This window comes from Brachyistius frenatus, unplaced genomic scaffold (genome assembly GCF_029030835.1).
Source record: "Brachyistius frenatus isolate BFR_SWC_R1_liver_20210118 unplaced genomic scaffold, ASM2903083v1 Contig_24, whole genome shotgun sequence".
NCBI lineage: Eukaryota > Metazoa > Chordata > Actinopteri > Embiotocidae > Brachyistius > Brachyistius frenatus.
In genome coordinates this window covers 206,167-232,958 of record NW_027210623.1, presented here as the reverse complement: position 1 = coordinate 232,958, position 26,792 = coordinate 206,167, and the positions used below count along the sequence as shown (strand labels likewise).

The following is a 26,792-nucleotide window of genomic DNA, read 5'->3' as shown; positions in this document are numbered from 1 at the left end:
AGGAGCTCCTGAGTTTGCCTATTATATTAAGTTAGTCTGCAAAGTATAGTAGCGGATTTAGAGTCCATGCTGACTCTCAGATGGAGTCTATTATGGCCTACCAGGGCAGACAGCTTCCGACATGAGGTAGAAGCGTGCAAAAGACAAGTGTGTGTGTGTAGAAGTGTGGACAAAAGTTGCACAAAAATCACATTAGTCTGTGAGATTATCATTGGAGTACTATATCCTCTCAATTCAGTTTAGCTGTTCTGATTGGAGGTGAACTACACCACAGAAAATCCCTTTGGGTTGAGTGGCTGTAAAATAAGCAGCAGCACAAAATGTCCATTGAAAGATGATTAACTTTTGTGTTGGGATGTAGACTTTCACTAAGCTGCTGTTGCTGCTGCTGCTGCTGCTTATAACCTCATTCCAAGTCCTCCCACTAACCAAGGACAAACCAGCACACCAATGTAAAATGTATGTGTCGCATATAAAAGGCATGTAAACAGTTTAACTCCCAGTCGATCCCCTGTTCCCCCCCCCACACACACACACACACTCCGTACAAAAGAGATGACAAGATGACAAACTTTGCCCTTTGCCTTGTGTATTCCCCCTCTGGTGTCAGTGTTACTGATGATGCTGGCTCTGGCTTCCAGGAGATGAGACTGCAGGCAGCTGCATGTCTCCACACTGTCAGACAATAGTGGGCCAGCACATGTTTCAGAGTGGGGGGGAGGGAGGAGGGTGGGGGTGGGGGGAGTGAAGAACTTGTGAGTGTGTGTGAGCTTGGAGGGTGGTGGTGGGAGGGGGTTGAGTCTAATGAGGGTTCAAAAAGCTCATTAAGTGCATACCAAGTAAAAAGGGATCAGATAGCTGCGGCACAGATTTTTGCCATAGCCCACTGACCTGAAGTGGGGGAGCATTTAAAGCTGAAAACACACACACACACACACACACACACACACACACACACACACACACACACACACACACACACACACACACACACACACACACACACACACACACACACAGGGAAGACATTTCACTGGATATAATGTGCTATTGGTAATGACACTGTGATAATGCTATTATGTAAAGGTTATCATTTGTAGTGGAAAATCACATTGTTGTTATAATTGGCAAGAATCAACTCAGACATGTTGGAGTTCGAAGATACTGTACAAGATCATACTCGATATCTGCTCTTCAGATTGCAAAGATTGTTCAAACAGCGCGCTGGAGTCCGTTTAACAGAGATTTAGCATTAAATTGTCCACTAAGGAGTTTGTAGAGTCTTCTGCTAGAATAATTGACAAATGCAGCAAAGATCAATACATTTACAAGCTCATTCTTGAATTAACTACAATGTTTTATTTCTGCTGGGTGAGTGAGTTCACATTGTGCTCCTGCCATAGATTTAATTTAGAAACCAAACACTAGTGAGTATCAGAGGGGATTTTGCTGGAATGTCCACTTTGTATGTATTTTGCATCCAGAAAACCCCAAAGTTCATTTTCTCTCATGTTTTTCACCACCGGCGGCTGGCACATCTGGTGCCGTGAACGTGAAAGAAATCAGATGCTGTTAGCGGGAGGAGAACCGACACACTCTTCAGAAGTTTGTAGAAAGTGGCCTGCCAGGGGAAAAGACCTAACAGCTGGTTGTGAAGTCGAGGCTTTCCCCAGAACTTATATGCTGAGTGCTGTGAGGTGTGGGGGGTCTGAGTGAGCCTGGGTGGGTTAATGGTCATGGGCCATGTGGAATTTGGACCCTTGGCAAAAGGAAGTCACTCTACTGCTGCTGCTCGTAGGACCTCCTAGTTTTGTATGGAAAAACATGACCTGCTTCCTGAATCACTGGAAGTGTGTGTGTGTGTGTGTGTGTGTGTGTGTGTGTGTGTGTGTGTGTGTGTGTGTGTGTGTGTGTGTGTGTGTGTGTGTGTGTGTGTGTGTGTGTGTGTGTGTGTGTGTGTGTTAGATTTAGTGTTATGTGTGTTTTGCCAAAAACATGAAGTTGAAGTAGTAGATGAAAATGTCATGAAGAATAATTGCAGTGTCATTGTTTTTACACATGCCATAAGTAATGCATTTCCCAGTTTAGACCAGACTTTAAAGGTCTGTCTGTAGCTCTAAAACTTTTCTTTGGTGGGTTTGGCCCCTGATAAATGTTCTCACAACACTTTTCCCACAAACTGTATTTGCTTTTATTTGTTATGAATATGATATATATATATATATGTGTTATCCAATATGAATATTTCCATCAACCTTAATAGTGAGACACTTTATCATCATCTGATACTCTGTCAGTTACCATTTAAAATCGGCTACTCGTAAGGGCCTTTCACTAGAACCATTTTATGAAGCACAATTGAATCTTGTGTCGTTTGAAATATTTTAATACTGGAGTTGATATGATACCCGAGCTTTGGCACTAATGCCAAAATAAAGTTCAGATTCAGATCAGGAAAGATACGACCAAAGAAGTTAACTTGATTCGGTCATTTCTTAAGAGTCTTGAGGTTGGATCCCTACGGGTGATCTTGAGACTTCTTAGCAGAATCTAAGGCAAAAAAAAAAAAAAGTGGACTGCTGAAGCAGGAATTTTAGGGAGTTAGAAGATAAAGATGATGTCGTAGGAATAACAGAGTGGCAGGTCCCCGGAGCTGCTGGCCACCCTAATGCCAAGCAGTTGAAATAGCGTTGGGATGACATAACATTGAGTCATCTGACAAAAGTTGTTGGACACAGTGCGTTGCTTAATGTGACGCCTGTGAGGGAGGAAGCATCCCAAGTAACGGAAAACATGACTCACATCAGCCATGTGAGGACTGCATGTGGGGTGGCGTGTGCGTCCGGAAGGTTCGTTTTTATTCCAGAAATAATGGCATATCAGAAACCTGCTCGATTGACTCGGCGTAACCTAAGAAGCTGCTGCCATGAATCGACTCTGTAATGAGACGTTGGACCGATCTGATTGCTGGCTGAAAAACGTGGTGCTGCTTGCTCACATACTTGCTAATATTAGTATAGTGTCAGCCCTCGGCAGTGGAGATTCATGCACGAGAGCAAAATATCCTGACTGATCAAGTCCGGGCAGATCAGTTGAGGATTTTTGTAGACCTCAGCTGGATTCACAGCGACAGCACACAAGTGATCTCCCTCTTTCCCTCCTATATGCCCACTTTACACATATCTCACATATTTACTAGCGTGGCTTTGATAGATATGAGGCCATTTGGGAGTGGTGTTGCCAAAAGTAGCAGTTTGGCAGAATAAACATGGATTATAAAGACAGCCGCTCGTTGCGTGGCATGTAGAGGAACGGTATGATAGCAGGGTTTGAGTGAAAGGGAAATATGGAGGGTGCTGTTTCGTGCGTTTCTCAGAAACGACCGCCTGCGGTGAGACAAAGTTTTTGCGGCGATGCTTTCATAAATGTGTGTTTTAGTATGTAAATTCGGTTATATGTATTGCTGCACACTCTCAGCCCATTTTTGGATGCAGGCACTTTTGTAGCTTTGTTTCTGGCTCAGTGATCTGTCACATGCCATACTGCTGACTGCAAACAATTCCATTTATACTCTGACTGCTGTTTATCCTTTAAGGGAGTTCATGTCTTTTCTTTCTTTGTGTGGGAAGACTGAACCGTATGACAGTAAACTCTCTTTCAGTGTAGGGTGTGGGTGTGTGTGTGTGTGTGTGTGTGTGTGTGTGTGTGTGTGTGTGTGTGTGTGTGTGTGTGTGTGTGTGTGCGTGTGCGCGTGTGCGTGTGTGTGTGTGTTCATGTGTGCGCGCGCGTGTGTGTGTGTGCGTCAGTACATTGTTCATTTAGCTCTGCAGGAGGGTCACCTGTTGATTTTTCACACAGAGCACTGCCACAAAGAGAGTAAAATAAGCCCTTCATTGGTTTTCACAACAGGCTTTCTTACCACAAAGTTAAAATTAGGAGACATTTTTCACAAAAAAAAAAAAGTGGCCCCTTTTAAAGTTGTTTCCAGTGATTAACACACACAATTTTTGTTGTGAACAATTTGTCTACATCTACTATTTACTTCTTTTTTTTTTTTTAGTCTTTTTGCTGTGAATCTGCCATTACAGTAACAATATGAGCATGCACAAAGTGAAATAAAGATATTTATGTTCTGCACATCCCGATAAACAGCATGCAGGGTGAGTATCATATCTTAAAAGGAACGTACTCTTAGTCATTTAACGATGAGTTGTTGTCATTCTGATTGCATTTTTAAGAGTCGGTTTACTTATAAGGTGCCAGTGCTACACTAACATCAGTACCTGTTTCATGTTGTTGTGAGTCAGTAAGATTTTAAACAATAGTCTGCAGACACAGAGCGTAGCACCACGATGTGTTTTATTTCTGGTGAGATGTTGAAGCCAAGTTCCACCTACATGTAGTCTGTAAATTTTTTTTTTTTTTTGGAGTCCTTATTAAAAGTTAATGTTACAGGTAGCGCGGCCAATCAATTCATAGGAGCAAAATTGAAGAGGGCTGCACATGTTCAGGCTTGTAGAAAGTGTTTAGTGATTGTAAAGTAACTTAATATTCACAGTACACTATTGCTATATATACAGAAACCCTTGTTCTCCTTGTCATACCAAAACACTATCAGATGTGCCCGGGTCATGAAAGGAGTCGGATAACGTGCGTTGACCCATTAAAATGGACTTGCAAGTTTGTCCATTGTTGTTTCTGAAAGGGCTGCAACTGCGATAAGAAAACATTTAAAGAGAAGTCATTTTGTATTCTGCACCGTAGCTCTCTTTCTTTTACTGCTTGTTTCTCTTTGTCGCCATGCAAATGTTCAGACTTACTTATATATCTTCACAACTGACTTCGGAGAACATGAATACATGTATTTCTAAATGCAGTTTTGTGTGAACACTCGGATATGAACTCAGTAGGCCTTGTGGCTTTCACAGCATGCAGAACTTGACACGTGATTATTTTTTTCTGTTATTGAACAGGTCAGGTTTCTGAGGTCTGTGGCAGTTTATGGCACCTGTAGTATCGTCTTTCAATTAAAACAAAATGTTTTGTACATTAAAATAGTGGAAAAAGTTTGAAACCAGATAGATGGACATCAGAGTAGTCACTTCCCCACACTGTTACATGATGAGTGTCATGTGAAGAGCACCTGTGGTGTTTTAAAGCTGGAAACATCATCTGTCCACTTGCTCTTCGTCCTTTAGCCTGTGATGAATATTGCAGCGCTGAGGGCCACTAGTGAGGCTTTTTCTTTTTAGTCTTTTTTAAAGCTGTGGTTAAACACAATTATGTTGCTGAGGTAATTTACTTGGATCTGGCCAAATGCCTTGCAGCACACCATAGGAATGTTCATGCAAAAGGGAGTTCAGGATCTGAGGGCACTCCCACCCATCTGGGAAAGCTCAAGAGACCAGCAGGTCGTCCTCTTCGCTCCGACCTAATGAGAAACTAATGACTATCCACAGAGGACGACCGCTCTTAATCTGCAAAAGCTCAACAAAGACATATATTACAGCATGAGGCCCGACCGGATTATTCTATATGTTTGTGTTTAAATCCATTCTGAGTTTCTATGTTGTACCTGTGCTTTATAGTCAGAATAATAGTCCTGAAGATCCATTGTCAGTTAATATTTATAGGGGCAGACGTTACCTGATTACACATGTTGACTAAACGTGGCACACTTACTGTGTACACTTACACCTGAACAATGGACATCGCTCACCTCCCTTTGTAAGGCTGCTTCCTCATTCTGCAGGATTCTTCTGTATATTGGTGATCATATTTGTTTGCTCTAAATTAGTTCTCTGTTTTTGTTTTTCTAAACTTTAATGCCATCACTCATTGTTATTGAAGAGTTACGGTACGTCAATGACTGTTTACCTAGTAATTTCATTATTCGGAGAAAGAAGAACTCTTATCTCAGGGGTGAACATGTGATCGCCTTCGTAAGTCAAGAGAAATGCCAGTAATCATCACAATTCATCCACCCAGCTCACCCAGTCACACTCTGACTCATATTGAGCCTTGAATGCCACGGTTATTAAATAAATCTATGTAAGAGCCATTTAAGAAGTGCCCGAGAGAGAGAAGTACTATCGTTTGTAAGGCTTATGTCAAAACTTCGCCCAAAGTGAGCTGGGATAGCCGCCCCCCCCCCCCCCCCCCCCCCCCGTGACCCTGTTCAGCATAAAGCGGGTATAGATAATGGATGGATGGATGGATGTCAAAACAATTTTTCGTGTGATTAGATGGAAAAGCTGTTGTGAGCTCTGTGGTGTTAGTCATCAGTTGGTATAGAAACCAGTTTCTGATGAATTTTTCTAAAACATCTCTGCTCGGCGAAGTTGTTTGTTGGAAGTGAAGGTGTGATCTTTTATCTATGATCTGCCTCCTTCTGTCTGTCTATTTGCAGCAGCACCAACAGAGAACTAAACGAATGAATATCACTTATTAAGAAACGAACAAAGAGTTCCGTTTTAATAAAAAAGTGACTGACAAAAATCATTGATGGCACAATTGTCTTTCTTGGGCAGTCTTGATGCCGTGTGAGCCGACTTGTCAATTTTCCAGCGGATGCAGATATGAAACATGTGTATTGTCTTTTATTAGTCATGAGATCATGCATATAGTTTAAGCCTATATATTTCCACTACGACAGTAAAGTGCTAAGCTCAGTCTTAGTTGGTTCAGATTTTACTCTATATACAGTGTACCTGTTCCATTGCGAGCAATAGTCAGGAAATACAATATCATGTTATCTAACTTTAAAGAAAAGTAGCACTGATAAAGTTTTGAACTAATAACAGGAAGGAGGCGATGACAACAGCGAGTGATTACCAATATACCAGCCAGTCGCGGTTACAGAGAACAACACATTAAAAAATATTCTACATGCTGATTAAACATATGCAGTGCACAGTGAAGATGTTAAATGACCACTGTTGACTAAATAAGTCACTTCTGTATACAAATTTATATATTTGTTCATAATTTGTTTTTATTGTGCAGTGATTAACAGTATTTTGAAAATAGCACAGAACTGAAAGAATATCTGATTTTATTCTGATTTTGTTCATTTGATTGTTGATCTGTTTTTTTTTCTTCTACATTCTAGATTGTATTTAATGAATTACTTGCTTGCATTTAAAGGATATTTCCATATTTGGGAACTTCAGCTTTTTATTTTTACTAATAAATGAAATTAATTTTTTGTATTTTCTTAAATGTATTGTTATATATAGCTATATATATTTTGAACGTGTAGCGTTTTCTCTCCCGATAGATTCAGAAAAACATCCTATATTCACCTGCGATATCTCTCCTTGTTTCCGGTCACTGCCTCACGTAGTCAGACAGACAGCGAGGACAGCGGGTTCCTCTGCGTTGTTTTTGGCTATTGTTCTGTATTCACACATCTGTCTGTTTCAGAATAACTGGTCACAGTATCGGGTCTCGCATCTCAGAGTCGTATAACAACAACTCAGGCTCTGGGAAAATGACATGCTTGCTGCTTATTTTAGCAAACCACTCTCCCCACCTTCTAACGTTTAACATTCCAAATATATGTACATCTCTTTACGATAAGCCTATTTTTATTAAGCATACTACTGACGGTAATGTTGATTATTTATAGTATACAGAGTTGGATGTGGGTTGACCCTTTTTGGACATTGTCTGCGCTGTTACTTAAGATAATTCTACCTTTTGTAGTTTGCCACATGAAGAGGACACATATTTCATGCATGCAGTCAATAGAGCACTATGAATGGTTCCTTTTATACGTCTTGTTTTTGTCGCCGATGCCGGGCCCTGAACTGCCTGCTAGGCAGCTGGTGGACATTTGGCACGTCTCATGCAGACAGTGTCTAGAAGCCTGTGGGGCACCTGCTGTCCATCAGGGGGAGGTGAGGCATGGAATGAGACAACCCCCCCAACAGGTGACCGTAAAGCACAACTCACTGTCCAAATGTGCTGATGGCAATGGTCAACAAATGAGCCTCTGAGTCTCTCTCTGCCACTGATAGGACACCAGATCTGAACCAGAAACGCTGTTTAGTAAGCATCAGGTATATGTGTTGATCCACTCAGGAATTTTAGAGTTTGGTTGAGTCAGTGATGCAGCTGTTGCGTGACACTGATCTAACACACACAGCAACTGTATGTGACTCTGTCCACAGCACCAGTTGGTGTCGGCTGACCCGATGTAGAATTTTAAATTGGCACACGGCAGTGCACACTAAGTCAACAGCTGCCTGAAAAGTGTGTTTGGTATGTCTAACCAAAACATTGTCCTCTCCCAGCCAGGCCTGTCTACATAATATAATAATAATGCATGTGGAGCTCAGGCCCCTGCACAACCAAAACACATTCACTTTGTTCACAAACTGGATGGCTATTTTTGATTTTAATGATGCTAATAATGGTTTTGACTTTTGAATTGTCACAAGGTGCAACTTAAAAAGTGTTGGGCCAACACAAGCCTCCAGAACAGCAATTTGGCAATGAAGTGTCTCTGCTGGAGAAGTTACTGACATTATTTCCTCACAACATATTTATTTGGTGCTTTGGTGAAGGGGGTGTACAAAGGCCCAGCCTCACCACCAAGTGGCACACCAAAATTCACCCTTATGCTTTTAAATTCTAATAGCTTGGTGAAGTGACTCCTCATCTACTCCTGTCACTGACTACCAAACCGCTAACATGCAGGAGCGATATCCCTTGGCATTTTGGTCGAGAGATATTCTCCTTCTTATTAAGGCAACACTATTAATCTGTTAAAATCACAATCTGCATCAAAGCAAGTGCGAGTCTCTTCCTCAACAAATACCAGATGAAGAGCTGCTTCCATCCATCCATCCATTCATCATCTATTCCCACTTTATCCTGAACAGGGTCACGGGGGGGCTGGAGCGTATCTCGGCTCACATTGGGCGAAGGCAGGGTAACACCCTGGACAGATCACCAGTCCAACACAGGGCCGCAGCCCTGCTTCTTACAAACAATTGTTACTGTGACATACGTGATTCTTGATTCTGCCCTGGTGGTGATGGTGCCAAGACAGGCAGGGAGGAACCATCAGTGGGAGAAGAGAAGATGGTGTCCATTAGGACTTATTTATGAGGAGCTGCCTGCTGAAGTCATAACATTTCTGCTGCCTGTATTATAGCACTGCGGGTTTAAAAGCACACAACATTAATGCTGTTGTGTCTGACATGGTGCCAGTGAGTGGCCCCATTTCCTTTGACAGATCACCCCACGTCAAGAATTATAGTCTGCAGGAGAGTACAGTAGTGCAGAAACACACACTCAGCAGTTGTGCTGGAGGAGAGAAGGGGAGAGGATGAATACATCTCTGTCGGTGATGTGCAGTTAAATCTCTTCAGAAGTGTTTATGAGAGAACTGATCATTTTAAATAGGTCGCAGTAGAAACATGTTTGTGGCGGTGTCAGTTATGGGGCTTTGTGTTTAGCTATGAATGATTGATCTCCTAACTGGTAAACAAACTCCTTGGATTCACTGACCGTTCTTTGTTTTCAGAGCTGATCAGCATCCCATTATCTGGTCAGTCATACGGGTTTCCCGAAAACCATAGACTGTGAGCCACACTCTGTTGAATGACTTTGTGTGGGTTTTTGAAAGTCACACAGTAGTTTCTCTGTCCACACAGCCACTGCAGTAGCTGGTGTCCTCTCAGTCGTCACAGTGCTGCTTTGTGGATGAGAGCATGTGCACTGTTGCTTCTGCACAAAGACAAGCAGAGGAAGGAGAATTGAATAAATCCCAGAATGAACTCGAGAACATATGCAAACACAATACTGTCCGAGCTTTTGTTTTAAACGTTAGCGTGGCGATTAACTTTCTGGGTCGACTTTACCGTATCTGGTTTATATTTTAATCATAATTACTACATTACTAACAGTTCTGACAGCACCTCACATCATGCATCCTCGTATATTTACATCTTTTCCACTCAATTTCTCGATTTTGAAACGACATCACGTGGGCCTTGATTTTCCCACCGCCATAATAGAAGGCATTGATGAACATTCACCAGAGCAAAATGCAGTCAGGGGGACTCACCGTGTCTTCTTACAGAGCGACTCTTTTCCAAATAAGTCTTTATTTTCTATTCCTTCCAGCAAAACAACCAAAAGCCTTGGAGAAAACTGCACTGAAAACCCATCAATGTCTGGACTTAGGGGCAGCGCTTTTGCAGGGAAGGGAACATTAGTGATGCTCCAACATCTTTGTTATGCTGTGTTTAATCAGTTTGTGAGATTCTGAACTATTTAAGCAGGTCGGCACTTATAAATTCAACTCGAAGTCCTGAAATGGAGATAAAGAAGCAGCTTGTAGTGTGGCCACTATAGAGCAAATAGGCAGCTTTGAGCCCAGTGACCTGGTGGAAAAGGCCTTTAAATGGCAGCTCTTTGATTCTGCACCTTTGAGCGGGTTCAAAAGTGTTCAGAGTCCAGCACACATTGATATTTAACAGTGTGATTGAAGTCTTAATGCCAGAGAGGTTAGAGGGGAGCAGGGGGTTGACTGCACCATGAGTTGGCCTACTTGGTGGGATATTTATCCTGCGCTTTATTCTCTGCATGAGTGCTATCCCCAACAGGCTCGAGTGCTAGCTGAGCCATTCAGCAGCATATTCCATCTAGTTTTATCAAATTCCATCAATATGTCCAATATACTGTAGTTCTTATAAAGACAAGTACCATTCAGTGGTGCTTGATTAATGGCAACTTAAATTAAGTTAATGATTTATTTCCAAAATAATATATATCGTACAATACATTTATAAAGTTATGAATAGTTATGCTATTACTACTGTCACTTCAGCTTAACCACAAGTATCGTGTAACGTGGTAACATCTAAAAAGCAGAGACCAACAGGGCAAGCAGCACAACAAAGACAGGTTGTAAACAAACAACAATCCAAAAATGAAATGGTAAACACAGCAGAAATATTCCTTACAATCTTCCAATTGAATTTAAAAAACTGCATGTATGTATGTAAATCCATTCTTAGTCTAGGGAAGTCAAACCAGGTGCAGCAGTGTTGAACATTTCTTGCTAAAACGATTTGTCAATTCAGTAGTTTATTGACATTTATTTATCCTTTTAGTAATTTTTTGAGCATAAATGTCAAAACTGTTATTAAGGCTTCTTAAATGTGAAGATTTGTGGGTTATTTTTGCCGTGTATCGTCTTAGTCTCTATAATTGGTATGCAGTTGCATATATTACTTTATAAGTTGCAACCTTAACACTTCCAATTTACAGGTTCCAATTCATTGTCACTTTAAAATAAGTGTCCGAATTATTTTTTAACAACCTGTTTGATCACCGGATCCTTTTAGTCTGATTGTAACTTATCGTTAGGATGATGCCGCTGTGCGCCCAAGCCATGTAGTGACCAATCAAAACGATGGCCCAAAGTCCAAACATCGCCCAAAAAAGAAGAACATTTGTTTCAACAGTAATAGAATGCATGTAAGCTCTTTCAATTTTAAAATGTTAAGGAGACTATACAATTAGATGTGATCTGTAGGAATCAGTCCACAAGAGGTCGCATAGCTGTCCATACAAATGGTTATCAAAAAGTAAATGAGGAGCTGGCGTATGCCTCCTGATTATCTGAAAGTCCAGGATTAACAGGATTTTCCCTCATTGATCAGCAAGACCAGATGAAAGATCTTCCATATGTATTGTCAACTACTTTATGTTTTATAGTTTAGGCCATCATTTCTGTTACTACTCTTGTCCTTTGGCTTTAGAGTGGCAGGATCTTAATTTCCAGTGAGGTCATGGTGCTGGATGGATGTCAGCGTTATGCCAAGGGTTTGTCTGGCGGGGCAGTGTTTCACTTGTCTGCTGGCATTTAAGGACTGGCTAGTGATTAAAGAAAAAGGCTATTGATCAGTTGCGCATTAGGAGGAAGAGAGCTTGTAGGAGTGATGTGCATGGGTTCATTTAATTTGGCATGGAGCCAAAGGTTGGTGCTATACCCAGACTGCACTCTAACTGTAAACATTCAATGAAAGTGTTAACTATGGCCGCCTTTTCAGCTTTACAGCGGCGGCGTACGACTTTTACAAGTTTTTTGCTATTTTCAAACAAATCTCTGCAGCAGTGTGTCCTGTCTTAAAGCTTTCCCAGCTAGAACACAATGGTCCCCAGTGGCCCTTTAAGGCACTGGACACATTGTGTGCTTTCTTTCTCTTCATGTGTATTAGGTATTGAATAAGTGACCTTTCTAGTTGTATGAGCTCATGGGAAAAGTGGGTGTTTCCACAGGAAGTCAATGCCTTTCCCTCCCCCTCTGTTTCTCTGGCTCTCCTTCTCCATGTTGTCTACAGTATCCCCCCCCCCAAAAAAACAAAAAACAACAACCCTTAATTCTGTCTCATTTCATCGCCTATTTCTCAATTTAAGCACCAAATCAATGCTCCTCACACAAATTCCTGTCTCACTTGTACGAAACCTCATGAAGCACAAGAAGAGAGGTGACAGCGGAGGAGGAGAGGCAGGGTAAAGATGCAAAGGAACTGGTCTCCACTTGCATCTGTTTAACATTAAACCCTGATGGTGGCTATTTAAGTCCGGACAGCTGCTCATAGTCCGGCCCCAGAGGTTCCACAAAGGTTAAACTTGCACGGGCTGAGGGACAGGAAGTGTTACATAGATGCCCCAAGTCAAATTTCATTTTTCTTGGGTCACTGCCCCATTTACTACACTGTTTTGGTGCACAGTGCAATAAAAGTTTGACCTAGACACAGATTATTGTAGACTTCAGTTGATTTAGATGATATTTTAACAACAAATTTGAACTTGTATGAATATCTGCTAATCTTGAGTGAAACTCCTGACATATTGATTACCATTTTGAACTATTTGCATGTATGAGTCAGTGTATGATGTGCTATCAGAAATGGAAATGGATCAACACAGCCTGTCACATTCTGCTGCTGTCTAGCCGAGGGTGCGACTTGGCAGGCTCCGGTCTGTCTGGCATGGAGTTTGAGTCCGTAATTGAAATTGCTGCACTAGTCTCTGGCCCACTGAACAAGTCTTACAAATGGCATGTTTCATCTGTCAGTTGGAGCTGGAGGGCAACCCCGCCCACCGCCTCCGCGTGTGCTGGCCACTCCTGTCCGGCTTCTTGGTGCTGATGTCTTCGTCTTTGTAGCAGTTTGTATTCGCTCTGTCAGCAAAACTAAGAGCGAAGGTCAGTTTGGTGAAGCTGAACACTCAGTGGAAGAGAATGATAGCATATCAGAGCTTTTTAGGGACAAACATTTTTTGATTCAATTGTCACATATCCTGCAGTCTGAAAAGTAGTTTCATTGATTCAAATTGTGGTGACAAACACAATTCCACTCGTATGAGAGCATTTGTTGCACCTGCAGTTCATTTTGAAACATGCGTGAAAAACACACGAAACGTTTTTCACACCTCCTTTTCCATTCAGAGAAATGTTCTTTTTGTTTGTTCACAGTGTGAGCAAAACAAGTGAGTTTGAGTGACAGCTTTAGGGTCACAAGAAGCCAATCCTGTTTTGCTTGTTGCTTGACAGGAGATAATCTTTTCTATGTATATATCTTGCATGTATCAGCTGTAGGGGAACATATTGTGGTGTGTTGTGTGGGAAATGAGGAGGTTGGGGAATATTATGAATCTGCAGATGCTGACAGAGTTTTTCCTAGAATAACACAATTTAATGGTATTCATACATTTTTCTTTAATTAAAGACTAACCATGGCTGATGATTTTCAAGTCAAGGTCTGTGAATTTTCATTGGGCATTGGGCCATATGCAGAAGGTAATTAACTCCCAACTGTGTTGATGACTATTTGTTTTAGCTCAGCATTGTCTCTCATTATAGCCGTCTGGGAGGCAGGCACACTATTTACCCTCATCTGTGTTGGTCCAGTGTGTGTTTGCTAATGAAGGTCTTTTATTTTTTTGCAGTGTAAATCTCACTTTTATCGTTATTGGTGCTGAATCAGTGGTTTTGCGTTCTGTGTAGATAATGACGGTATATTGGTTAAAAGTGAAAGAGGTGGCTCTAAACAAACACGTGTGATAACTGTCAGAGATGGAAAAGGATCTATATTTAGTGTTAGTAAAGCTGTTGGTGTGGCGAGGAAGTGGGTGCATAGTGCAAGCATGATGTTGATTACACGCCTACACATATCACCCATTCTTGCTTTCCTTGAGGCTGGCAAACAGCGGTGCTACCACTAAGGATTTCATAGCTTGTTATGGAGTGGAAACCCGACAAGGTACTTTGGTATTTGATTCTAATGTTAAACGGTGAGGTGGTTTTCAGGACAAATACACCTACACACTGATTTGATGCTATTTTCGTGGCATATGTGGCAAAAAGATTGGTTCGGTCTTATTCATCTTTAAATGCATCGCTGATGGGAATGTGTTTTTATTCATAGCATTGCAAAGTCGAGCAGAATAAAGAATTTTGCAAAACATATTTCTGTGTCTCTTGTAGCTTTGAAAGGATTTGTTAACCCACAGAAATCACAGAAGCAGCTGAACAATTTTGATAATTGTTCATGCATTTAAAGGGAACTTTGGTTCTAAGTGATTAATGTGGACAACCATTTTTGGAATTGCTCCAGTATTAAGCGAGTGCGTTGCAGCAGGTCGACACGGGCAGTTGCACCATGCTTGTTTTTAGCATTGACAAGCTCCGATTCTTGATATAATTATCTGACAACTTTATGGAAAGGACCTCTAAGCTGAAACTGGAGTCTCAGACTGAAATCTCGCAATAGGGGACCTTAAGTCTTTTATCACGCAAAAACATTTCCTTCCAGCCGGTCAAATGTGGGGATTTGTTGCTTTACTCGTTTACGTTTTGTTTTATTTTCTTTAGATGGTGGACAAAATAAGCAGTTTAAGTATTACCGAAATTGGACTTTGTGAAATTGTGAAGGCCATTCTTCAGTATTTCCTCGCATTTTATAAACCAAACAGTTAATAGAGTCAAATAATAACTGAAACAGAAATTGTTCTTTATTCATTAGTTGTCTCGTCCTTTAACTTTCTTCTTTGTGTGGTTTCAGCCCAGGAGACATTCTGTCGCCCGAGCAGCAGAAAAGAAATCTCTACTGCCGCTGAGACGGCTTTTTATTGACGGCAAAAAATGGCTTCTAATGTTTTCCCGGTGTGAGCGTGCATACACTGTGTGTGTGTGTGTGTGTGTGTGTGTGTGTGTGTGTGTGTGTGTGTGTGTGTGTGTGTGTGTGTGTGTGTGTGTGTGTGTGTTTGTGTATTCTGTGTTTCTGTGTCTGGGATGTATAGCTGGAGTGCTGGAGGGGAACTGAGTGACAGGTCTGGACTCTGGTCGGTGGGCGTGGTGGGGGAACATGTCATCTGTGACATCAGCACCACCCGAAGGCTCGGCCGGGCCAGCTGCCTGCTGCAGAGGTGGAGTTTCCTTCCTGCAGTGCTGACTGGAGCTGAGTGTAGCCTGACCCACCTTGCCACCAACATCTAAACTGTACGGCAGCTTGGACCTACTGGCTTTTGGGTTTTTCTCTCATTGTTTTCAGTTTAGTTTCGTGCAGTTTGTTTATGTACCCACTGTACTGATGGTCGTTCAGATAGTAAAGTTCAGACACCATGGTTTGATAGTTGACATTAAATTAACCTTAATTTGACTTTGACTGCTTGTAAGTGAAGGTGAAAATCCAAAGAAGTGAATTATCCTGGTTTTACAGCTCACAGATACACACACCCGTGTGGTGGACATGTCAGCACTGGCCTATAGATTGTGAAGTTGACCTCGAGGTTGTTTTTGTTTTTTTAGTGTCATTCCTTGCTCCATGCAAAGGAGTTATACAAGTTGTTATACTGCAAGTTGCCTCTTATTTAAATACTATAATTTACGTCTGAAGAACATCTCTGGTGAAAACGCAGCGGTTGCAGTTTGACGAACTCTCTGACTGGAGGACATTTAGTCACATGTTAAGAATAGAGTTTTTGTCTCCTCATGACAGCTGTCCAATGTTTTCATGGAAATGTGTGTAGAAATCTGTATGCCTCCTTGGTATGTACCTGTGATAAAGTCTTGCAGGTGACATCACAGCCGTACATCTGATATTTGTGATCACGATATATCACCTCGAGGGAATTTCTTTAAATTTGTCTCAAACATTCAATTGGTCCCAAGGGTGAACTGATTAAACGTTGGGAGTCAAAGGTTATTGGGCCTCATTCACCAACTGTTCTTAAGAAGAAATTTCTTCTTAAAACACACTTATGCAGTTTTTATGAAGTCAAACATTCACCAATGTTTTCTTATTTAGGAACAAAATCTTTGCACGCTCAAGAGCAGGGGTCTCAAACTCGCGGCACGCGGGCCAATTGCCCAAACCTTACTATGAAAGTTTAATGTTAGTGCGGCCCGCGAGTTTTATATGAATGGCACTTTCCAGTGTTGTGTGCGGAGCTGAACGAACCTACCAATCACGGTGGGTATTTGGATCTCGGGGGCAGGACATCGACCGGGCTTGATGCAAGCAGAGCAACATTTCTCAATGAGTGAAAGTTACAGCAGCGTTGCCATGGAGAGTTTTCTTCCGTGCCTGGCTGGCTGCCTCGTTTCTATCAGGCAAACGCGGACATCCGTCCCAGCGTGCTGCGTTCACAACACTTCCAAAAAAAAGTTGTTTAAGTTGCTGCCCAGCGGGACATTATACGTATATATGTCTCTCTCTGACAAAATAAATCAAAGTGATGCGTACGCGGCGAGATAAAAGAAAGGAAATAATGTAGCCTAATGTGGTCTGCAGTCACATACCGACACCTGTCCGTCGGCAATAACAGTCCCCGATCACCCGGACCAATTATAGGGTCGCATTGTTATTTGGGGGTCATTATTTTGTAATTTGCATTGCCTCACACGATGAACACTACATATATTTCTATATGATGTCATAAACACGGCTAAACACGACAGTGACACCAAGTGGAATTAAAATATATTCCACAGCCCCAAACATGTCTTTTTCAAAGCCTGCAGTGAAGAGAAAGGTTGGTGATGAGCACAGACAATTCCAGGGAAAGTGGGAGATGCAATATTTCTTTGTTGAGCACAAGGGCACCCCGACGTGTCTTATTTGCACAGAGAAAGTTGCGGTGCACAAGGAATACAATTTGAAACGTCATTACACAATTAGACATGCTGAGGAGTATGCAAAATACCAGGGAGATGAGAGAGCCAACCGGGTTGCAAATCTTAAAACATGTCTACTGAGGCAACAAGATTTCTTCAAGAAAGCGACCAAAGAGAATAATGCAGCAGTCGAAGCTCGCTACGTGGTTAGTGAGATGATTGCTAAGGCGGGAAAGCCATTCACAGAAGGTGAATTCGTCAAAAAGTGCATATTACAGGCTGCAAGTATAGTCTGTCCGGAAAAGAAAGGTCAGTTTAGCAACATCAGCCTTTCTGCCAACACCGTAGCAGAGCGCATTTCTGACCTGTCAAGTAACATTTATGATCAACTGTGTGAGAAAGTCAAATATTTCAGCGTATACTCAGTCGCTCTTGATGAGACCACAGACATCAGAGACACTGCCCAGCTCGCAATGTATGTCCGTGGTATTGATGACAATTTTGAAGTGATAGAGGAGTTGCTCACAGTAATCCCAATGCATGGCCAGACCACTGCTCAGGAGATATTTCACCAGCTGTGTGATGCCATTGAGAATGCTGGTTTGCCATGGAAGAGGTTTGTTGGAATAACAAGCGATGGAGCGCCATCAATGACAGGGAGGAAAAATGGACTGGTGGCACTTGTTCCAAAAAAACTGGAAGAGGAGGGTGTAGAGGAGGCCATTGCTCTGCACTCTGCATTATCCATCAGCAGGCCCTTTGCAGATATAGAAGACTGAAGAAACCACACATAGTTGCTGACTAGAGAAATCTAATTATTATTATTTTATTTATTACTGATTTATTTACTTATTCATTCTTAATTTGTTTATTTATTTTTTCATCTTATTTTGTGTTAAAAAAATAAAAATAAAGACATTTGAGAAGATTGGAATTTTTTTAACAAAGCTTTTCTTGTGGAATACCCGATGTGGCCCAGCCTCACCCAGACTCTGTCTCCAGCGGCCCCCAAGTAAATTAAGTTTGAGACCCCTGCTCAAGAGCACACGTACGCACATCTGAGTGCTGATATGTTTGTGCCAAATAATTTGTTAATGCATTTTCTTCAATTCTACAGTTGTATAATATTATAGTAATTAATCTACAATTATATTTTAGTTTTAATGATTATTTTTATTACTTTACGAACCATCATGGTTTTGAATAAAACACCCTGACAACTGCCTTCCAGGTTTGACAGCAATGAATTACTTGTTTGTAAATTACAATTAATTTAACTTTTACAGTGTGATTCTTTATATGTTACAATTAATCTGAAGAAGGAAAGTTATCACTAACAAAACAAAGACGCTTAAGTGTATTTTTGGTTTCTAAAAATGTTGTTATTAAATTTCTTGTAACCAGTGTTGAGGCTGTTCTCTCCTGGATGTCCAGGACCATCTAAAATCAGACATGGGGCCGGTGGACAGGATCTGGCTGCATGTCTGCAGGTGCTGCTGCAGGAGGGCACAGTCTGCGAGCTGCTGCTTATTTTTACAGAATTGTTTTTTCGCCGTTCTTCTGATAAAGCATTCACTGAACAAGCAATCCCATCACATGCTTCTTTTTATTTTCCCTCACTGTCTGTGACTCCGTGTGCACACGGCACTGCAGTGTCACGCTCTTTTATGGGCATTGGCAGGGCATTTACTTATGCTAATTAGGGACAACTGGCAGGCGCTTTCTACTTACAGGGATTGTGGGATTTATCAATATAAGAACAGAAGTGTGAACAAATCCGGGGTTTAAGAACACGTGGTGAATCTGACGCAGACTTTTACTTAGGACATTTCTTAAGAACAAATTAAAGACAAATCTTAAGAAGATATTGGTGAATGAGGCCCATTGTGAATTCATATCAGTCACATTCGTTTGAACACAATATCTTGAGAATGCCTTGAGGAAATTTGAGGTCACTGTGACCTTACAGAACACGTCTTAAATCTGTAAATATCTGATCAAAGAATACGTTAAGAAAATATTTTTAAAAAACTCTTCCATCCTAACTTTCAGGACAGTGTTTGATATTTGACATATAGTGTTTTGTTCAGCAGTCAAAAAGTACTGAGGTTTGATCCCTGGCTCTAGTGGTGAACGTAGTTGTAACCCATGGCTGCAACTGCTCTCCAAAATCCACTTACAATTTTCACTTGATACGTACAGCTGATTCATTTTGTTTGAAGAGCTGTTAAATCTGATGAAGTCATGGACCAATATACAGATTTATAGGTCATATTACTGGACATGACTCAGGCTGGCTTATGTCACGTAGTTATTGGTAGCTCTCCTGAGTCATGTTGCACTCCCTCAGCCAGCTCATTGCTCTACTGCTGCCCAGCTAAAGCCCAGCCAGGCTGAGCTACAGCCCTGAGAGTGCTGGCTCTAGTGCTGCTGGCATTGCAAAACAGCCTCATCTATCACGAGAAACATCTCTGAAACAATCAGCTACACTACCCATGCATGTGGAGGGAGGGGAGGAATAGCCAGAGGAGAGCGCTGCTCAAATCGGCTGCCCGAGGTTGACAGAATAGGAATACGAGGTTGACGGGAGGCCGAGGCTGAAGCTACGGCTGGCGGATTGGTGTTGGTGGTGGGTGGTGGTGGTGGTGGTGGGAGGGACAAGAAACACAGGCAGCTTTTTTTCTCTTTCACTTTCTGTCTCTGTCTCGTCGTCTGAAGGCACCCTGGCAGCGTAGTGAAACATGTTCTCGAACTCACAGTATTACTGATGAATTATTGAATGGTGAACAGTGGATGGATGTGACACAGAGCAGCATACGTGCATGCTGCAGAGCGACAGGGGAGTGTGAGGGAGAGATTGCTTGCATCTCCTGCAACAACGGAGAGCTGCAGGTGGGAATAAGAATTTGTATGCAGAAGATGTAAGAGGTTTTAGAAAAATAAACCTTTCGTACCTGAAGTAGAGCTTGACTAATACTGGATTTTAGAGGCCTTGGCTGATATTGATATTTGAGAGCTCAAGAAATGTGATGATGACATATCAGCCAGTAACATAAACATTTAACAATTTTGATCCCATGAATTTTTTTCTCTGACCAAGATATAATATGTACTGAGCAGGATTTATTTGCCCCAAGCATCTTTCAGAGGACAATGCAAGTGATAGAGCTCCAATAACTAGATACTGTTTTCATGGTGTTTGTTTTGGTCAATTTACAACAAAAAGGCCAAACTTTTGCTGGTTCCACCTTTTCAAGTACAACAACTGTTTTCTTTACCACGTATGAGACTGCACTGACTAATTTTGGATTTTAGAAAAAAGAAACCAGCCCTAAATGGTGGCTTATCTTTGGCATTTCTGTATCACAGTTACTTGTTATTTATCGGCTAACATTGCTAACTACTGATGTGTGTAAGCTGATTTGGTTTACAATTCTGGTCATGAAATCAGTTAGGCTCTTTATTTTTTTCTTAATTTTAGAATTAAGACAGTGATTCAGCTGCTTCTGTTTTTGATTTGTATCAACTGTCTGCTTATTACTCAAAACAGTGACATTCAGTACACCCAATGCCAGCTCTCTCAAATAACCCCACGTAGGCACTATACTGCCTGTGTTATAAAATAACAGTTTCACGCGCCAACATGACTAACTGTAAAAGTTTAATTTGGCTTATTGTTAGAATGACAGGAAAATTAATGTGGATTTTATGTTCTCGTGATCGCTGTCTGTTTTAGGGTGTTGGTTTGACTTTCCCCGAGCACTCCCCTCAGCTGTCACCACTTAACTAGTCCCAGAGGAGAGCGAGAACTACAAAACATGGGAAAAATGTAAAAAATGCATCACTCCTCCTCCGGGCTCCCCGGCCCCACCCTTCCAGTTTAGGTGACTAAGAGAACAGAGATTGGCCTCGGAGTGAAAGAATCAAAGGCGTCAGGAGTAAGTGGTGCCACCGTTGTAGCTGAGGAAACAGCTTGTAAACGTGTTATTAGCATGAAGACCAGCCTGCTGTCGAAATCTAAACTGTGGTTGTTTTGTGAGGGACTATTTAGCTCACATTTTTTTGTGCAGGTGTCTGCAGACTGTGTGTTTACCTCCTGTCTGCAGCCTGGTTGCAAAGGTAGAGGTTAATAAGGTTGTCTGTGCTCTTTTAACCCGAAAACACAAGGACCAGCTGTTTGTTTCCATGTCCATCCATTTTGAAGCCAGCTGATCCATAGTATATAATCAGCATTTAAGTATATTTGGTGGTATGTTGTTGCTCAAAAATACTAAAAGCTTAGATTTTCTAAATGTTCTCTGGTTGGATATACTTTATGCAATGCACAAGGCAATGGAAAAGCTTCTCTGAATGGTGGTGTGACAGCTCTGGAAACACCGCAGAAAACACACACCAAACATTTTGCTGTCTAATTGTAACGCCGCTTCATTTACTGTTGGTATGAAACCGTAAAGTATGTTAGTGTCTCATGTACTCGCTGCAAAGATCAGTATATAATGAATACTCTACCCAGGTAGCTTCTACCAACACAGCTCCTGCCTCATCCTGACACAATTTCAGACGCCAGACATAATCACAGCTTCTATATTTCATCTATTTACACTTAATATGCCGACAAAATATTCACAGTCTCTTTTGTGTTGTTCTTTCTCTCCTGCAGTCGTACTTTGTTACCGACTATGACCCCACAATTGAAGACTCCTACACCAAGCAGTGTGTGATTGACGAAAGGGCGGCCAGGCTCGACAGTAAGTGCACTTAACTGAGCAAACATTACCAGAGTAAATACACACACACACACACACACACACACACACACACACACACACACACACACACACACACACACACACACACACACACACACACACACACACACACACACATGGGTCATTTCTACGTTTCTGGTGCTTTATATCCCACCTGAGGAACTGATTTTGGAAGTTTATTTTGCTGCAAGTTACTCCGTGTGTGTGTGTGTGTGTGTGTGTGTGTGTGTGTGTGTGTGTGTGTGTGTGTGTGTGTGTGTGTGTGTGTGTGTGTGTGTGTGTGTGTGTGTGTGTGTGTTGCTCTCTAGTCCTCGACACGGCTGGACAGGAAGAGTTTGGAGCCATGAGAGAACAATACATGAGGACAGGGGAGGGCTTCCTGCTCGTCTTCTCCGTCACTGACAGAGGAAGGTAAGTGACAGTTTTCGTCGTGTGCGCACATCTCCACACTCACTCTGTCTTTTCTTTCTGTTTGTGCATCTCTGTTTACTGTTCACAATCCCACACCTTCCCCTCTCCTCCCCCTCCCCTCTCCTCCCCTGCCTCTACTAAAACCATAAATCTTGCACCGATACTCTCACTTGTTGCTACTTGTACTTCCGGACCTCGCTGTTGTTCTTGTCATTATCTTTTGTTCTTAAGACTTCCTCCATTATTTTGTTCTCTTGAATTCACCTATTGACGTCCCTTAACTTTATTTTTAAAGCCCATGCACTAGTATGTGGGCTACTACAGAGACATCTTTAGATACATGTTCAACTTTAGGGACTTTACAATAATTTTATACCCTTTGAACTCTCCATGTATGTACTAACAACACATATGTATGTATATACTAACAACACTATTGGGCACAAACAGTCCTTTAACCTATTTAACCAACTGACTCACTGCTGTCAAACTCACCCTGCAGCTTAACATTGTTTAAACTCCCACAACTTTCATTTAAACTCAAGTTACTTTCAACTCTACTTACCAAAGATACAAAATATGTTTGTTTGAATTTCAAGGAGATGTGTAAAAAAATATTCGCAATATATCCAGAATATTTACATTCAACTTATTCTATACAGTTGAAGTGCAATAATTTATTTTCATTTTCGTTTCCGGGTGGACCTGCTGACACCTGTGGTTACCTTGGTAACAGCAAGTGTGGTTTAATAGTCAGCATACCTAAACCCACCTGCTCTTTTGTCAGAAATACAACAGATGTGCAGCAGATGTATGTGTTTATGTCACTGCCGAGCAAATTGAGTTAGCTTCGATGAAGAAAGGAGGGTGAGCAGTCAACAGTGAGGCTGCTATCAATTTGATAAAATACATGCCGACAGTGTTTTTCAGTGTATCCCTCGTGCTTTTGTAGGTGAAGAAATGACAGACTCCACCAGTACCAATAAAAACGAATGGTTAAGGCACCACACATAGCTGTTATGGCTACAGTTCAACTCCCAGCAGCCTACAAGTCTATTGCATGTCATCCTCCTCCTCATTTTCTGTCTGTATCTCCACTAATACTGTTAACGCAGGCAAAATGAAAAATCAATGATATTTTTAAAATGCCAATTATAAGTGGGGTTTGATTTCATGAAAATATTCAAAACAAGATGACATGGTTTTTTTTGTGTGTTTTTTTACACTTCTCCTTGAAGTCACTCTTTAGATATTTTTTTGTTTTTATGATAAACTGTATAGTGTTCTTGCTGTCTGTTTGTACCCATCCTCTCTGTAGTTGTGTCCCTGCCCACCAGTGCAGTGAGCTGCATTCTCTTACCCCCCCCACCCCCTGCACTGTTTATGTTGTAAACAGTCTTTCCTTCCTCCATTTATATTAGTCAAGTCTTTCCAGATTTACTATGTACTCACCAAGCTGTCTGTGGGCCCATGGCTGGAATGCCATCCTGGGTTTGTGGTTGCATTCTGCCTCTTTTTTTTTACCTCTCAACTTGACATCTTTATTTGCTATTTAGTTGAAAATGTGCCATCTGTCTGCATTGTAGTGGGACAAGAGTCAGGTCATTGCACAGAGTAGAGCCTTAGATAAACACAGTTGTGTTTCTGTAATAGTGTGGCTGACTTTTCCGTGACATGTTCAACCTTTCAGTCGGACCCCGACTCCTGGGTGATGGCTCTGTTTGTGTGGTTGATAGTGGGGGATCATTTAGCACATTTTCAGATGAATGTATGCATCTAACAAAATATTGTATAACTTGTCTGTTCAGAAAACACCACTTAACACCGTGTAATATGATTTACAGCTTTGAAGAAATCTACAAATTCCAAAGACAAATTCTCCGAGTCAAAGACAGAGATGAGTTCCCTATGATCCTTGTAGGAAACAAAGCAGATCTGGAACTACAGAGACAAGTAAGTCCAACAGACTGCAGAGATCTGAACCAACTCACTGACACACACAGCTATATCCAGTTTGATCATCTGAAGAGATAATATCAACCAGTCTGGAGGAGTGACATTTGCATACTTGAGTGTGGAAGCGTTGCAGCTGCTGCTAGCTGCAAAGATACAACAGGATGTGAATGAAAGAATAAAAAAGAGGCTGTAGAAACCCTTGTCTCGAGAGGGGAGGATGGATGGATGGATGGAAGAGGGAGTGGGTGAAACGAAATGATGAATTTTCTGGCTGTTGGTCTGCAGTCAGTTGTCACTTCCTCCAGTGAATCCACATCATCCCCTGGTGGTCAACTAGAATCTTGCAGGCACATACAGCCAGTTGCTATTGATGAGTTTTATCCACATGGTCAGTTTTTAGGAGTGCAAGCATATTGTGACTCAAACCTATGTTGGTTTATTCTTCTACTGCCTTACAATGAGGACAACTTGATATACTTGACATATTTACCTAGATGATAGCTCAGTAATAGAAGCGTAAACATTATGACTCAAACTGTAAATAAATGGTACCCTGAAAAGTTCTATTTTTATATTAGCTTCCATTATTGTTATTAATATCTACCAAACATGGCAAAGCAATATGTCAAACAGACAATTAGAGTTGGCAGTTTATTTTACATTATTCACTTTTTCATCTCTTTAGTCACCATATATAGTCTATCTTTGGATATCATTTTTTGCCATATTCAGTTTCAGATTATACGTACAGCCATGTCGCAAAGAGGACAAAGGCAAAGGCAGGTTTCAGCAGATTTGTTCTACATACTAATTAAATTGCTTCAATCTTGATGTGGACGTTAAAGTCCCACAGCACATTAGATAATGAAAAGGAAGGATCTCCACAGGGTTAAAAAAAAAAAAAAAAAAAAAATTCTGAACAATTACTCAGAATGACGAGATTTAGAGAAAGAAGAAAATCTGACCATAAATGCAACTATTAAATCCCATCAATTGAATAAAAATAAATAAAAAATAAATAAATATATATATATATATTTAGTTTTGACTGTGTAACAGATCCAAATTGGAAAGTTAATTCAGTGTTATAAGGGTCATTTTCATTTTGAAGGCTTGAACATATGTGGTACGTAGTGCATACTAGTCACGTGCAGGTATCACTCAAGTGCTGCTGCAGTTTTACACCTACAGCTTTTTGGTTTGCTCAGATAATTCATTACAAAAATTTTGTTGTTCCTGTAAGAATTATTAGTTTACACACTAGATAAATTAATCTGGCTGGTCATCACGAACAACAAAATGAGAGATAAAACTATGACAGTTCTGAAAATTGTAACTATGGATTTATGTATATAATAAATATCAATCATCACACTGTCATGAAGCGAATACTCAAAAAGAAATAATCTGAAAATATTGTTTATTTTACTGAACTGAGATCATAATCCAACAGTAGTCATGGTACTGGAAAATGATTTTACTTGTGCCAGACCATTCAAGGTTCGTCCCATCATCATGGTCTTGTTTCTGTTTCTTTAGGTTACCCATGAAGAGGGCCAGCAGCTGGCCAGACAATTAAAGGTCACATATATGGAGGCATCGGCCAAAATCCGAATGAACGTAGACCAGGCTTTTCATGAGCTGGTTAGAGTAATCAGGTAGGTGCTTTATGAAGGCGTCTTCTACATGCTGTCCTCATGCGGGAGATTTTTAAAAGTATGACAATGGCGAAAAAGAGAACCAGTCATTTCTATGGTAACTGTTAATCATGCAGAGTACAGTAAAGGTATAATACATGTTGCTGTAACATTAGATGTTCATGACTGCCCCGGTAGCATCTTAGTGGTGCAGCGTTTAGGTCGCCAACCATGATCCCAATGCTCCCCGATCACGTCCTACCAAGGACCTTTGTTGCATGCTGTTTCCATGTCTCTCTCACCTTTTACTGTCAGCTAGCCAAAAATAAAATCTTGAAATGTCCTCCACAAATAGTTTCAAAAAAATCACGACTTAATAAGCAACAATTAACTTAAAAGTTGTGTATAAAAGCTTTAGATATATACTGTAAGTATCAGGAGTTTAACATTAAAATCTGGATTGTCAATTCTGTGGGAGTGTGGGTTGATCAGATGTGATCACAGTTGCCCCGGCAATACAATATTGCAAAATTTTGATTCAGACAGAAATCTGAGAGAAATAACCAAAATGTTTTCTAAATTCAGCTGAAAAATCAGTGTTTTCATGCCTGTTAAAACAATGATGAAGACATTTAATTTTCTATTTATCACTTGTTTTAAAATGCTTGACTTGTGCAAAACATGAAGCAGGAGTTCTGGGACAGATTAGGGAGATGGTGTGCTGTAAAACAACTAAATATTACCTCTTCTGTCTTCCTAATTTATTTTGAAAGTTTTATTGGCGAAAGGCTAAGCTAAGATCATGACTTCTGGCCTCTTTGAAAAAAAAAAAAAAATTCTGTTAGGAAAAATAAAAATAATTTAGTCTAGATGTTA

General features: G+C 41.0%; 1 protein-coding gene across 1 annotated transcript in view; it reads left to right on the top strand.

Moving 5' to 3' along the window:
• rras2 (RAS related 2) overlaps nucleotides 1–26,792 on the top strand; it is a 30,039-nt gene that overhangs the window by 761 nt on the left and 2,486 nt on the right. Inside the window, exons 2-5 of the mRNA XM_069697596.1 lie at nucleotides 21,804–21,891; nucleotides 22,221–22,323; nucleotides 24,168–24,276; nucleotides 25,819–25,937. Coding sequence (XP_069553697.1) covers nucleotides 21,804–21,891; nucleotides 22,221–22,323; nucleotides 24,168–24,276; nucleotides 25,819–25,937 — 419 coding nt within the window. The remainder of the gene's footprint in view (nucleotides 1–21,803; nucleotides 21,892–22,220; nucleotides 22,324–24,167; nucleotides 24,277–25,818; nucleotides 25,938–26,792) is intronic.